The sequence below is a fragment of the Anas acuta genome, chromosome 3 (assembly GCF_963932015.1).
Source record: "Anas acuta chromosome 3, bAnaAcu1.1, whole genome shotgun sequence".
Taxonomy (NCBI): domain Eukaryota; kingdom Metazoa; phylum Chordata; class Aves; order Anseriformes; family Anatidae; genus Anas; species Anas acuta.
The window spans coordinates 72720609-72736132 of NC_088981.1; the positions used below are offsets into that span (position 1 = coordinate 72720609).

Genomic DNA, 15524 nt, shown 5'->3' on the forward strand with positions numbered 1-15524 from the left:
AGCTGTAGTGCACTCCATTTAAGGTGAAAATTATCAGTATGCAGGATATTATGTCTAGAAAAGCATCAAGTGAAGGATTTTCCATAAGGACCTTGCATGCTCTTGAGCTTTGAAGTCCTACCTAGGTAGAGGAGTAGCAGTTCGCTCTACACCCAGCATATTTAAGCAGCCCCGTCCAATGCACTTCAGATAATTCACACCAATAATTCTGGTGAAGCATGATATTCCCTAAGTGTCTGGAGGTGTAGGAGGAGTAGGAACAAGGGATCCCTATTCCAAGTAAGAGGATGAAGGGATAGGAGACTGCATTGCTTTCTTTGTAAATCCAGTTCAAATTCTGATTTAAAGTCTAAATGTCCAAGGTCGCTCTATCCCCTTCTTACATACCACGGAGGATTGCTGCAGAGTTTAGGATGTTGGGAGTTTTTTTTCAGCAGAATGCAGAACAATGGAAATGTGGTTTGGGATGGAGGACTACAGAACTGCTCACTGCTCTTAAGAAGATTTAGCACTATACCAGACCATGGGGGAGGATAATACTAAAATTCCATTCTCCTTCTTCAGTTGGATCATCTTATATGCTTTGTGATTCACTATTTCCAAACTTTTTAATGAGATTGTTTCTTTTTCTGCTGAATGCGCAGGGAATTGAAGAACTTCTTTAAAACGTTAGTCTGTAGAACCTTCATACTCAAAGCATTACAAAAGTGTTAGCTTGCTTTAAGTATACAAGAGAAGTGATTGCTTAGTAGCTTAACTAAAATTCATTTCAAAATGTTCTTCCTGTGCCTTATTAAGTAGAACTTCTGATTGAATTTGCAGTGGTTTTGTTTCCAACTTTTATAATGAGTAGAGATGTTAGCTGGCATGCTTGATCCTGAGCTGCATGCTGTGCTCCATTTCTTTCTCAGAATTTCTTAAAACACAAGGTGGAATAACATGGATTAAAACACAGCCATAATCATTGAATCTGGTGTACATAATCTCTTTTTAAATACAGGAGCTTTAAATAAGTGTAAGGGAACTTCAAGAATTGTTTTACAGCCTCCCATGTCTTAAATTACTGTGTAATTACTGGTGAATAAAAACAGTTTAGATCTCTCCAGTAAATGGCTAAGTACATTTTGCCGTCAAGAAAAAAAGATAGAAAACATTTGTTTACTTGAGCACCTTAAAAGAACATGTCTGTTTAAGCCCTCAGGTAGGTAGATTCGTTGCCAATATAAGGAAATTAAAATGAGAATGCTGTTGCAGGGAAAATGCTCATTTCTTGTCGTCTTTGTAAACAAATCACTGAAGATTTTTCCCTTCGCTTTTTTTCCAGCTTTCATATTCACTGCTGTGATTGATCTCACCTCCAGTAATTAACCATGAACACATTACTATTTTAATTAACTTCCTTACAAGATAAGAAAGAATTCTCTTTAATGATTCTCAGTGGGTATATTCTCTCAGCTTTTATTCTCCCCTTTGTATAAGCCTATCAGTGTTATTTCTCAAAGGTAGTGAGTATTATTAACTTCATTTTACAGGAGCAGAAACATTCAGAATGAGACTTGTCCGTGGTTACACACTGATGAGGTGTTGCGCTAGGGATATGTTTGGGTACAGTCTGCTATTCTAATGGCAGTGGTTCACTGCTACTCTTTTTTGCTGATCCTGAGCTGGCCTTTCAGATCTGGTTAGAAAACTGTTAAGTTTTTAGTCTGAAACAACAGTTCAGAGACCTTTAACACTAACTAAAAACAACAACAAAAAACAACTCCCAATATCTCCAACAGTATTATATCATGACAAAAAAAAATAAATAAATCTTTTGATTACTATAGTAGTTGTTGTATATAGTACAGATTGAAGGGTCATGTTCCATACATGGTGGAGGGTCAAACACATGGGATAGATACTTCCACAAAAAAACTGCACCTAAAGCTTGCTTGTTGTTCTTCAGTTCTTGTTTGGATGCAAGTAGTCATAAAACTGGAAAATTTTACCACACTGCGGATTGCATGTATAGTCCGCCTCTGAAAGAAAGTAGCAGTAACTGCCAGTTTTCTTTCTCTATCCCTTTCTTGGGGCTAAAAGTTGGACATTGTTGACATGCCAGCATTGTTCATAACGAGAGCGCTCCTCTGCAGATGTGGGATTTTTTTTATCCATCCTGCCCACCCAGTACTTTGCCTTACTTGAGCCTACCCAGTAGGGTGTTAAATGGTGATGATAGTGCTACATTGAAGACAGTTCTCTCTGGGACTACAATTACTGGTTTTATTCACTTAGCTGGCAGAAGGTCATTAAATGATTGCAGTTGTCAGCCCTCACTGATGTGGGCGAGCATTCAAGCCATTGATCTAGCAGAGAAATACACTGAGTTCCATTACTAGGCCACTGAGGCAACTAGACTCTTTAGAGGGCTGCTGGCAAGTTAAATACTATTTTTTTTTTTTTTAAGTGCACTAGTAGTGTCACTTAGGTCTGTTGAATAGTCATTGGGTTTCCAAAGAAGAGGACTCATATTTAACAAGTTGTATGGACAGGTATTTATCTGTTTCTGCCACAGGATGATTTTGAAATTGGAGCGTATTTGCTGAACGATGGTAATTGCAGTTGCTTACTTGTAAGGGAAGCTCATGATACTTGTGAATAAAATATTGAGCACTCCATTTTTATAGGTGTCTATGCAACTGCAAAATAAGAATAGGGATGTTTAACAACATTACAATTTTCATTTAATTATTTAAAAGACTCTCTGTACTGTAGCTAATACTAATTTTCAATGCTGTTGATGGATTTTTAAACTTCTATTCTTACCAACTTTTCCTGAAGATATTATTATATCATGGCTCTGTGAAAAGCAGAAGGTAGACACTTACTCTCTTTCAATCGCCTTGTTTTCTCCACTTCTGCTCTAGTTCTATTCTCTAGTTCGCTTCTTCAAATCATGTAAAGTGTTAGTAAAAATTACCTCAAGAAATCATTGAATCCATTGAAGTTCAAGAGGTAAGATACTGGCTTTTCCTGCAAGAGCCATCTGTTACTCCCCTCTTTGGTGCAGTCATGGTGCTTTCTGTTACCAGTGAAGCTTCCCTGCAGTTTCATATTCTGTTTAGATACCTCACAGTGAATGAATCTCTTTCTGAATGACGTCCCTGCAGACTACCAAGGAACTGGGGTGTTTTCAGAACAGAAATGGCTCTGGCAGAGCCCGGAGGTTTACATTTCAGTGCTCCAGGCCTCTAAGTACACACAAGTTAGTAGCTAGTTTATGCAGTCATATATTAAGCTTGACATGACGCAACTGATACAAAGACATTTAACATAGTACAGCAGCCTACAGAGAACAAACCAGGAGGTTATTGTTTCTTTATCAACTTGTTTTATTGTAGCACTTTGGAGGTTTAGTCATGGACCATGTTTAGCAGCATGCTGAAGAGCTATATGAACGTAGGCCATAGCAGGGCCCTTACCAACCACAGCTTGAAAGCAAGGCAGAGCAATAAGTTGTGTCTGGAAGATTAATATGCTAACTATTTATTAACTGCATAGAGGTGTCAAAAATTATAATTAGTAATATGTAAAAGTAATGAAAAATGACCATAAACTTTATATATATGTATAACAACAGCCTGATAGAGTTCTACTTGTGCTCTTCACGTAGGCCCGAAGCTGCGTGGTAGATTAAGGTGATGGTTGTTAATTAACATTCATCACCGTGGTAGAAGATAGATGGATAGAGCTGAATGGTGAATATAACAATTTCAAATGTTGGAGAGATCGTAAATAGACGTGCTTCAAACAGTGTAACTAAGTTGTTCATAACCAGGGAGTCCTCTGGAAAGTAAACAAAGCTTTGCGACTACTGCTCAAAGCAGACTTGGCAACTGAAAGGAAAAAGGAAAGCAAATACTAGCGTATTTGTAAACTGAAGCAATGACTCTTACTTCCACTGTGTATGTGATTACCTTAGTAAAGGATGCAATTTAAGGAAGATGGCCATATAATAGTTATGAGCAGTTCAGTTTTTGCTGAGAAAACAATTCTTACTAAATAGAAGCGAGAAGTTTTTGGAGAACCTCTTCAGGGTTTATATTCTGTCAGTGTTTTCTTTGGCAGAGATCAAAATGGCACAATCAAGCCTCTTAATATTATGTCGGTGTTCCTAGACTCTTTCAACAATATAGTCTTCATTTATTTTTTTTTTTTACTAAGCACAGAAAAAATTTGCGCTTGTAGGTAAGGCAGAGCTAAAAAAGCTTCTTCGTCAATACTGTTTGTTTTTTTCTTCAATCTGGAGAGGTCTGCTCGTTGGTTTTCTTTTTCGTTAAATTATCATTTGCTAGTGTAGAGATGAGACAAAATTAAAGTGCTTTGATAAGTATCTGAGGCAGTTGTCAGCTTCTGTATGTGGAGCACTCATATTGCGTGGGATTGTTCAGGAGACTTCTCTCTTACCCGTCCTCAGTGTAAGATCAGAAACATTAAAAATCTTTAGATGACAATATCTTGGCATATTCTGAAAGAATGCTTTTCCCAAAGAAAAGGAAGGAAGCTAGCACTTCGCTTTCCACCCAGAAACAGTTCAGTCACTAGTTATATGAGGGTTTTTTCTTTGGGTATTTGTCTGCATATGATCCGGTGTGAATTCATCAGCGCACGATTTTATTAAGGGTAATCTAGTTTGCCTCTTCATTTAGCAATTGATTTGATTTTATCAGCACTGCCCAGAGGTACCAATAGAGTATCATCTTTCCGTAGATTAATTATTTCTGCTCTGTCCTTGAGACATGTCCCAGAATTTATGGGACAAGGGAAGCCTCCTAGAAGCATCATCATTATTCATAACAACTAGTTTTCAAACTGTGCAGATGAATGATACCTGCTTGCTTTTCTCAGCCAGTTTATCAATTACTATTGAAAGTACTAATGCACAGTGATCACTGTTAATGCCTGAAAATAGACAACACACAAAAAAGATTCAAAATATATAATAGTACAGTACCTGAAATCAGAGAATCTTTTACCAGTAGGAATATCCCTAACACTTTCCTTCCATTTGTTGGTGTTTTTGAACTATTAGCACTCACTGAAGTTAGTCACCTAACTAACCACAGCTGTGGTTAAACATTTGGTCTGTTGTGTGTGATCATTAATAGATGAATTCTTTATGACTGATACAAAAGTTTGTTGAATTTTACCACCTTGTTCACATTTTGCCCAAGAAAGAAAAGATTGCTGGAAGTTGTTTTATGTCTTTAAATAAAAAGTGTTCCTCTTTTCTCCTCATATTTCTGCTCCTTGTTCCAATGTTATTATAGGGATGTATCAACAGACTTCTTAGTGTTCCTGTTATGAAGTACCATAAAGTCTTGTTATGGTGTCTGTCTGGAAGTTGCATCATGAAGTCAAATTTTTGCATGGTTGTGTTATACTAATTTTAGTGTATTTTTTTATTATTTTTTATTGCTGTTTTTATGGCAATATCCCAAACTCATTCTCATCATTCTTTTCTGCTTCCTGCTACTCACTGGGTGATTTTTTTCTTCATCATAGAATGAGTATTGTAAATCTGAAAACAATAGATGATCCTGAAGCCTGCCATCTCCACAAGTGAGGATGCAGGCACCAAGACACAACTGTTAAAATCAACAGGATCTGATCCTTAGAATTATTTTCTTCTAAACAGGCTCCCTAGGTATTTTCTAGGACTTTAATTTATCCTTGACCATTTTCAAGTGTTGGTGTTGTTTCGTTCTGCTGCCCTTTTGTTTGATTTGAGCATGTAGGGATATGAACGGGGAACTTTAAATTCAAGCTTAAATCTCAGATACTAAATTTTTAGCTATACTTTGAGAAACCTCATGTAGAAGTGTTTCACTGTACTTTTAAGTGACCTGTTTTTCTGTACGTTTTTGAGGATTCTGTAGCATGCATTGTTCAGTGTAGGTGTTCCCTGTTTGTTTTCAAACCAAAGCGTAGAAATGAAGAGTATCACCTATTTTGTCAGTACTGCACTAGGCACATGCAGAGCTTCTGTAGGTGTGTGGTGATTTACAGTGCCTCTGCTTTTGGGTAGCCAGTGACATCTCTAAACAGGGTATTATTTTCTAAGGACGAAAGAGCAGATCACTGAAATTGTCCAGCTATTGGAAGTCATAAATCAAAAATCAAGCTTCTTGCCAGTTTAAGTGAGGGTCCTCTGGGGGGCTTTGACACAAGCTGGGTACTTGACATCACCAGTGTCAAGATTGTATTTGTTCTGTGCTAGAGCATCTGGAAACAAGTTTATGGGCAAAATTTGAATACTTTGAATACTCCAGATGCCCTTGCATTAGGAAGAAGAAAAAACAAGGTTTGGGTTATCTTTTTGAAGTCTGCAAGAGATCAACAGCAGAGCTGTGTTGAGAGAACCAAGCAAGTTCTGAACAAAATAGAAACAGGAGAAGCTGAATTAGCTGGTTACTGTTTGAGTGCAAGTACCTCCTTCTCAGCACATCCAATTAGATGTGTGTTTCTATCAAGGTATAAAACCATAAATCAGAACAGTTATTGTGGAATAGCCTACATAATGTAAGTTCTCTCCTTTGCTTACCATAGAGTAAGTTGCCTCTACACTTGAAGACTTAAAGTATTTATCATTACAACCTGAATTTCCAGCATGGTACAGACAAATGATGTTTGCTTTCAAATGCCTATACAGTGTTACAGTGAATTGTCTACTGTCAGAGCAGATTTCTCAATGAAATAAATCTTGATTTAATAAAAGAAACTGCACTAGCCTGCAGCTTGTTACTTACACATTTATGTGTTACTTCCATTGAGACATCCTCTTATTTACTTCATGCTGTACTACTTCACACAGTAATACATTTCTCAAATACCTAAGTACAGGGGTAATGAAGGAAAGATACCATAACTTTTGTAGGAAGTTATGGTAAGTTACCATAACTTTTCGTAGGCCTGTAGGAAGTTTTTCTGTTTAATGAGACTGCCGTATATATTTAACTCAAAAGGTAAAGTGTATTAATCCAATACGTCTCTACACTGTATGCTCATTTTTCTTTACAGCAAATTGAGAAAGAAAAGGAATAGCTGTACATGGCAGATGCTAATTGTTCTGTTGTAGGGAGCTCTGAGATCACTTTGAAAGGAGCAAGATTAACATTGAAAGAGAAGCCAACAAGTCGGTCAGGTTGCAGAAGTGGAGTAGAGGGGATTCCTTGAAACCAATTCACCACTAAGTGTTTATGTAATAGGAATGTTGTCTCTGAACTAATCAAGAAAAATGAGATTTAAAAACATTTTCTGCCATGCCTGCCCTGCAGGATTTCTGAACTTTTGACTGCATTTTTCTCTTGCCCTTCCCCACCGCCACCCTGTGAGCTACCTCCCTGCAGTCATTTGCAGCTAGGCAGCTGAACTTAGCAAGAAGGCATTTCTTCTAAAAGACCATCTCCTGGCACTTCGCCTCTGTCAGCATGGGGCTGCTTCTTGTCCCAGCGGGTGGGTAGTGAAACAATTTCTCCTAAAAGGTTTCTTGATTATTTTCATAGTGCTTTTGCAAATGTCTTCAGCGAGTGCTCTTCTTCCTGGGTTTTACCTGCATTAATTCTGGCTGTACTGAGTTACTTTGGCCCCTGTCCAGTTCTGTATTAAGCAAGTTTTGCAACCAGCACAGAGAATTGCTTCAAAGCTAATTTAAAGAAGATTGATGAGGATTCCCCTCTGAAGAAGGGAAGCCTCAGATGCTGTGGATTTGCTGTGTAATGGTAGTAGTTCCCTGTTCATTCTCCTGTCTTCTAGCTCCTCCTGTGTACGTGAGAACACGGAATGGTGGCTAGCAATAGCTTCTCGTACAGATTGCTGCTGGCTGGCTGCCAGAGCTGTCCACTGGGCCACTGGACTTCAAGTGTGGGTCCAGACTGGGGCGCAGACTGGTTCTGTGGCAATCTGAGATTCCTGCCCTGACATCTCAAGCGAGGAGAGGATTTTCCCCCTGCCTGCCAGTGCTGATGTTTTCAGACTTGCTGATGTGAATGCAGGGTCTTTGTGACTTGCCTCCCTGAAGTGCTGAGCAGCAGCTCTTAGGGTTTGTCAGTGGGAGGTGTTGCTACACAGCATCACTCAGCCTTGGGTGCTGTGTACCTAAATACAGGTTCAAACACCCTGATGCCACCATCTGTGTAGTCCTGGGATTCCCTAGCACCGCGTGCATCTTCGTGGTGGCCACAAGTGGAGTCACAGCAGCCCTCTGAAAGGGCAGACGTTCCTATCTAGCAGCACAAAACAGCTAAATTTCACAAGACTGCTATGTGCTGTATTTGTTTCGAAAGAAAAGGAATTATCGCAGTAAAACTGTAGTAGAAGACATGGGAAAAAAAGTCATTTTGAAGGCCTTGTCTTGTTATTCCCATATTTAAGTTACTGAGCACACGTTTTTAATAAGGACTGTTCACTCATGATTTGTATGCTGCCTTAGTTTTTGTAAAATTCTTTGGCCTTTTAGCACAATGAATGTCAGTGCAGTGACAAATCTTACCTGGTTTGGATCAAGCACACACAGACATGGAAAGAATTGATATCTGTGGTATGTGGCAACTAATCTTGAAGGAGAGATTGGGAGAGACGTTTTTAGAATCACTAGTGTCTTTCTAAGAATGATTGGCCTACTGTGATTTAAAGGGTGTTTGCAAATCCCAGAAGTCAAAGTTTCTTTTCATATGTAAAATTCATGTATATGCAAGGAATAATTCTTTCTGAAAAGCCGAACTAATCACTTCTTAATTGGATTTTAATTCTCTTCACTATTAATGAGTGAGTCAGAAAAAATTAAAATGTTTCTAGACATTCAGATATTGTTTGCAGCTTAAAAATATACACATTAGACCTATTTGGATACGATTTTTTGTTTTAATTATTTTGCATTTCACAGCAGTATTTCAAAACCTGTGTTGAATCTTACCTTTATAAGGTTAATTTAAAATCTGTACAAGTTTGAGGGGCATGTTTTTTGCTTAGGATGATTTTCAGTTTTATAAAAGCAAAGGGATTTCAGATGTACATGCCCTTTTAAACTTGAACAACTGTGATTACATTCATCCTTCCATCTCTCTATTCTATAAATGGACAAAAGATTTTTAAAAGTGAGAAGAAGTGAAACTGAATATTTGCAAATTGCTGACTATTTTTAAAAGTGGAAGTTTGTATTTAATTTCAGCTTAAAGTACTTTTAGCTGTGTGATGCAGTGTGAGTATTTGGACAGATTCATTTTGTTTGTTGTGATGATCATATCACTTTCTTTAGTATAAAAAGATACTGATTTCATATTTACTCACAGGAGAAGCACATAGTGGATGGCTGCCAAAGTATTTTTAATTTAGTGTGTAAGTCTCAATAGCTAGCTATATTATCTTAATAAACAAATAAAAGGAAAAACTTTGTTTTCAACCTCTCTCTTTCAAACCCTGTTACCTTTTCAGAAGCTAAACTACTGTGTGAAGGAGAGGACACTTGTCAGTGCAGAGGCAGAAATAGATAATCTTAGCATCCTTCTGAATTTAGGTCTGTGACTATGATGCTAGGTGGTGGTTTTCCTATTTCCTAAATAAAGATCATATAACAAAATCTGCATTTTAAAACAAACAATAGTTAGGATGGCAAAGACCTTCACAGGCGTAAAGGTACAGAACATTTTTTATCTTACTTTAACTAGCAAGTAAAGTTACAAATCGTATCACACAGCTGTTAACTGCATTTACTTGCAGACCTCACTCTGCAGAGCTAAACTTCCAGTGTCTTTGTTAGATGGAAATTGTGCATACATTGTTTTCAAAAGCTAAAGCTTGTTTATTTAAATATATATATATATATATGTATGTATGTATGTACTAAAGAAGAATGACAAGGATTTTTGTTTGTAGTTTAATCCTCACTTACTCTGAAGTGATGTAGCTGTGCAAGCAGCATTGCTTTCTCTCTGGATCATACTAATAAGAACAAGGGCGCTAAATTAATGCTTCTGGTTCCAGTGGCTGAATTGAGAGTGATTCTTTCTGGCACAGAGACCCCTCTGCCATGTGACAGATAGGTACATCGCTTTGCTTTCTATATGTGCTAATAGCTGTAGTGAAATGAGAGTCTTTATTTGAAAATATGTGAGCAATGAGTAATATAACGTAGCTAGCACAAGTGGATCACTTCTAACTGTGATAAAGCAGAAAACACTAGTACCCTTTTATGAGCATTTACTCTTGTAAAAGCTGTCATCTTCTAAAATTAGGCATGAAATGTCATCATGGGAAATTCTTTAGGGCTTGCCCTTTCCAGTTTACCTTAATCTTTGAGATAGCAGCACGTCCCTTTATTGGCTACATGAATAAACCATTGGACTTGCTTCAGAGATAACACCTAATTTAAAGGTGAGATTGAATCAAGTTGTTGAAAATAGTCTATTTGGAGAAGCTTAAATAGCTTCGTATATCTCGGTGTCTCACTGAATTGATTTTTTCCCCCTCCCATTTGTTCATCTTGGCAAGAGAGGTAATCATTATTTTAGCAAAGATAGGAATGAAAACTCTTAAATTGCAAATGTCACCTTGACATGCATCTTTTTTGTTGAGTTTTCATTTAATGGTATGTTATTTAACCTTAGCTGATGATGATAAAAGCACTACTGAAGTCAGTTTTCAGAGTTGTTTAAAGGAAAAAAAAAAAGTCTCTTGGTCAGAGAGAAACAGGAAAATTAGTGGTATCCTTTAATCATCAGGCAATGACTAGCCAGCAACAGTGAGCGTTACTGGAAACACAGGAGGGCCAGGTGCTCACTTTGCGTAAATTGCCAGCAAGGACTGGAGCTGATGGATAGCATTTCAGAGAGGAGTCTCTCCGGAAAGCCTCATCTCTGCCTCAGCAGTTTTCTTGTCCGTCAGCTGTTTTATTTGGTTATAGTGTTCAGTTTGTTTGTAGCATCCAGCTAAATACTTGAATTCTCCTTTAGTGAGTTCTGGTGACCGCTTTAGGAAAGATATGTTTGTGGCAGTAGCTGGAAATCTGTGTGAAAATGCCTTCAGCCTTTTGTTCTAAACGTTTCCATCTAATGATGACTAAAATACTGAATTTTACCTAGAATAATCCTACATGATTTGGTGAAGCCTTCAGACATAGAAATAGTTTCATTTGAAATTTCTCACATTTCCTTAGCCACGATCAAATTAAAATCAAATGTGCTTTTTTTTTTTTTTTTTGGCCAAGCCATGTGGATTTCCGTGTTTCACATTACAGGCAGTGCTCAGAATAAACGTGTTGCACAGGATCATATTACTATCATATTACTGTTGGGGTTTGTTAGTTACAAAAATAGATCCCGTTGATCATGTATGCTTTATAAAATACGATAGGTCTGTTTCCTTTAAAAGCACAGAGGCTGTAAATTTGCAATGAAGAAAGAATGTAATCCTCTGTTACTTCTATGTTCTAGTTCTTAGACTAGAAGCTGCAAATACTGATACCAAAATGAAAGCAATGAGAAGTAGTCAACCAGAACTTGAGGATGAGCAGTGAGCTCCATTCACACCCACATTTTGTTGACTGTCAAAATGAGATGTGCTGGATCCTAAATTAGAACATGCACGCAGATACATGCATCAAAACAACAAGACATGGGAATTAGGCTAAGCAATTGCAGTGGATATTTCTGTATGTGGAATTGAGCTTTTATCTTACTACAGCGCTGTGACAGTAGTAGAAAGGCATATGTGAAAGCATATGCTGTGTGTGGATGCTTGGTATTTGGGGAGTTGGTTTCCTGAAAACCAGCAGATAGCTGTGTTGCCTCGCTGTGTGGTTTTGGGGGTTCTGGAGAGCTAGCACTCCTGGTTCTAGCTGCTGGGAAATGCCTGAAAATACGCCAAATATTACAGAAGTATCTGCCATGGGTTGTGCTACCACCATGATGAGGTAAAGCGGTTGTTGAGACAGCTTGGAAAGACTGGCCAGTGCTTGATCCATGTTTGCTGGATCACCTTCTGCTTGTGATTAAATTTATATTTTTACAAGTAAGGACCACTGCATTGACTGCAATAAAATAATTCTCTAGCTCTTTGTTATCCAAAACAGTGTAACATTTAGTTGGGCCTCACTGAGTCACTGCCCTACCATGAGCTGTTTCTTCTCTGTACGCTATTCTCTAGTGTCAGAAATTTTGAATTTTTAAAAATGAAAAAAAAAATAGAAATTAAAATTTTAGGTTAAAAATCTCATTTTAATTCTGTTCATTCTCCTTGCCAGCTCAGTCAGGGTATAGGATGTGTAAAAACGATACAGCTGTACCCCTTGCATTGTCTCATTTTGATGGTTTTTAGAGCTATTAAACAACCAAGCTGGTGACGGCCATTATTTGACCTGACCAGGCTGAGTATAAGGAAAAGGCTGTAGCAATTGGTGCAGATTGCTGAGGAAGTTTTACCCAATCTGCAGCATGGAAGGGATAACCTCTACTTCTCATTTACGGTAGTTACATAGAGTTAGAACAATAACAGCATTTCGCATTTCTTGTCTTGTTTTAGGTTTTCTACCCTAGTAAAGATGGTACTAAGATCCCAATGTTTATTATTCACAAGAAAGGGATTAAATTGGATGGTTCTCATCCTGCCTTCTTGTACGGATATGGAGGCTTCAACATATCAATTACACCAAGCTACAGGTAAGCAGGATAATTTATGCCTTCTTCTAAAGTATCTGATGTTAACGACTGTCAGACAGGTCTGTGGATGGATTACGGATCTGATAGAGTTAAGGATTTCAGGTCCTTGAGAAGTAAGGTGGGGCCACAAGGACTGTACAGGCAGCGTTTATCTGCTTTGCTGGTTCTGAATTCAAGGGAATTGCTCAGGGTCACAGAAGAAATTTGTGTCAGACTAGAGAAGTGCCGTGCTTTTCAGAGGTTTACAGTGGGCACTCTACTCTTTTAATTATAGCTTAACCTCTTCCTGCTTTGTCACTAACAGAAAAGCATATGGACATAATGAATTAAACAAGTTTTTAAGCCTTCTGCTGAGCTAATAACATAGGATTTTTCCTTTTTATCAATTTATACAATTACTTATGACTAAATATTAAAGAAAATGTATTTAATATAAATCATGAAAATAGTTGTATTTTCCTATTGTACCTTCGATGAAGTTGTCAGAAGCAAAATCATACTGTGTTCCTTTGTAATCAGGAAAGAGAAAAGATGATTCTTTCTCAAGGCTTGTATGATACAGGCTCTGCATGTGAAAAGCAATGCATTGTAAACCCAAAATGCCATTTGCAAAACAGGATTTGTAGCCCTCAAAAGCCATAAGCTTTATTCAATAGATCATCTCTTTAAAGAAAATTCTTGTTTCCTCAGTAAGAGAATTTGAATAGATTTAGTAAAAGTGGCACTGATTGTCTTAGGGCTTTAATACATAACACGTGTTCCAAGGTAAGAGGCAAACAGAAATGCAAAGGACTGAATGGAGAGCAGTTTTTCAGACAGCAGAAGAGCATCTCACTAACACAAAAGTAATGTATTATTAAACTGTCCTATTAAATTTGTGTGCTACCAGTCTTGCTTTAGAGTCAGCACATTTCAAGAAATCCTTTGTACTGCTTACTCTTCCAGGTTACTGTGACTGTATTTCTGAACAGCATTTACAAATTCTGGTCCTCTATAGCAAATACCTTGTCTAAGAATGGACCTCACATCCTGCAGTCTGTGATTGCTTGAAAGTTTTTTATATGCCTTGTAAAACTACATTTTTAATTTCCTGTAGTTCTTGTGAGACACAATTATATAACCAGAATAGGTTTTAAATTCCTTTTTAGATTAGACTGGAGCGTTGATTTATTACAGTTTATTGTAGATGCTAAAAACTGTGATAAAACCTACCATGTTTTCTTTTCTAAAGTAAATATAATGTATTTATTGATTTGGGTTACAATTTCACATACTGCAGAGCAGACATGAGCTGGTTGCTGGCAAAAGCAGGAGAAAGTATCTCACAGTACCTTGCTCTGTCTCCCTTCTGTTAGCCCTGATTAGCCCTGATGCTTGCTGGAACCTTTGCTCGTTTCCCTCACAAGGATGGCAGAAAACTCTCCTAGCAAAAAGAATGGATGGTTTTCTGCCAAATGGCAAGTTAAGAATTGACTTACAGGAGTCCAGCACACATGAGCAGGCAGCAGGAGGGTGTAGCAGACAGAAGAGAGGAGGAAGGGAGAGAAGGGAGCAGTGATCTAGATCTTCCTGAGCCCCATGAAACTATGCTCCTATTATACGGTTGATTAAATAAGAATATGAACCTGTAACAGTTCCTTATAAGTAAACACACAGTGAACTATCAGTCACCTCCAGATCAACATCCATTATTCCACTAACAGTGTAAAGAAAACACAGGTGTGCTGCACCTCCCTCCTCATTCTCTCCCCCGTAACATCAACACATCCCTTCTCAACATTTCTAAAAGAAAAATAAGAGAAGCCAAAGCCTTGGAATGCATCTTTAATAAACTCAGAATTGCATACTTGATGAGGAAGCATGTTCCAAAACTAAGCAGACAAGATCAGAAAAAGAAATTGTAATAGAGAACCTATGCTGGAAAGGTCAGACTTCTTTCTAGCTCCCCATTTACTTGGGGGATTCAAGTAACGTGACTATGTCCATGTTTCTGTGTACTGCAGTATTCAGGAGTAGTTCCCAGTTTGAAGTGCTGTTCCCACCACAGCCCCACAGTCTTTTTTTGTAGATGAACTCAGACACAAGTGCTAGAAAAGAGCCACAAAATGGTCAAGGCCAAGGCCTGCCACAGAGTTCATCTGATGCGGAGCCGAGATAGTTATGGAAATGCAACTGAATAACAGCTTGCTTGTCAGACACCACCAACAATAAAACACTGTTTCTGGGTAAATATTCCTGATTTTTATTTGAACTTAAGGCTCTTGTAACTTTTTACAAAACACACCCATTAACATCAGCCAGCTCTTGAGCTTGGAAAACTCATTTTTGCTCTATTCAGAAACAGATACTGCTTTTCACTTATTCTCTAACACACACTCATACACATTTTTTATCCCCTGAAAGTAAGAGAAACAAATCAACAAGTTAGAGGATCCAAAAATAACTACGAGGCTAAAGTCATTAAGTCAGTTACGCAGTGTTTTATTTTTGAATACAAGCATGCATCTTTTATGTTCCTCTGGACTGAAGAGCTGTATTTGGTAGCATTTCTAATACGGTGCACACTAGAGCACTGTCATTAATTATACAGCTTGCACGGCAAGCGCAATTTAAAACTGATGGAGTCGGCACCTGTGGCTTCGCAGAGCTGCTGTGGAAATGGTGTTGCAAGCCCACCAATAATGCCACAGGTTCTGCTAATTACACTGCAGGAATCAACATGTTTTGCTGTGTTGTTCTGTGTGTACCTCTGTAGGTGCAGTAGAAGCAATTTCTAATACATCCAGAAATACAACTGATTGTGAAGCAGACTGAAATTTTATTTCACTG

At 37.9% G+C, this 15524-nt stretch overlaps 1 protein-coding gene across 1 annotated transcript in view; it reads left to right on the forward strand.

Annotated features, from left to right (window-relative positions):
• PREP (prolyl endopeptidase) overlaps positions 1 to 15524 on the forward strand; it is a 98405-nt gene that overhangs the window by 69518 nt on the left and 13363 nt on the right. Inside the window, exon 11 of the mRNA XM_068677811.1 lies at positions 12559 to 12695. Within this exon, the coding sequence (XP_068533912.1) occupies positions 12559 to 12695 (137 nt within the window). The remainder of the gene's footprint in view (positions 1 to 12558; positions 12696 to 15524) is intronic.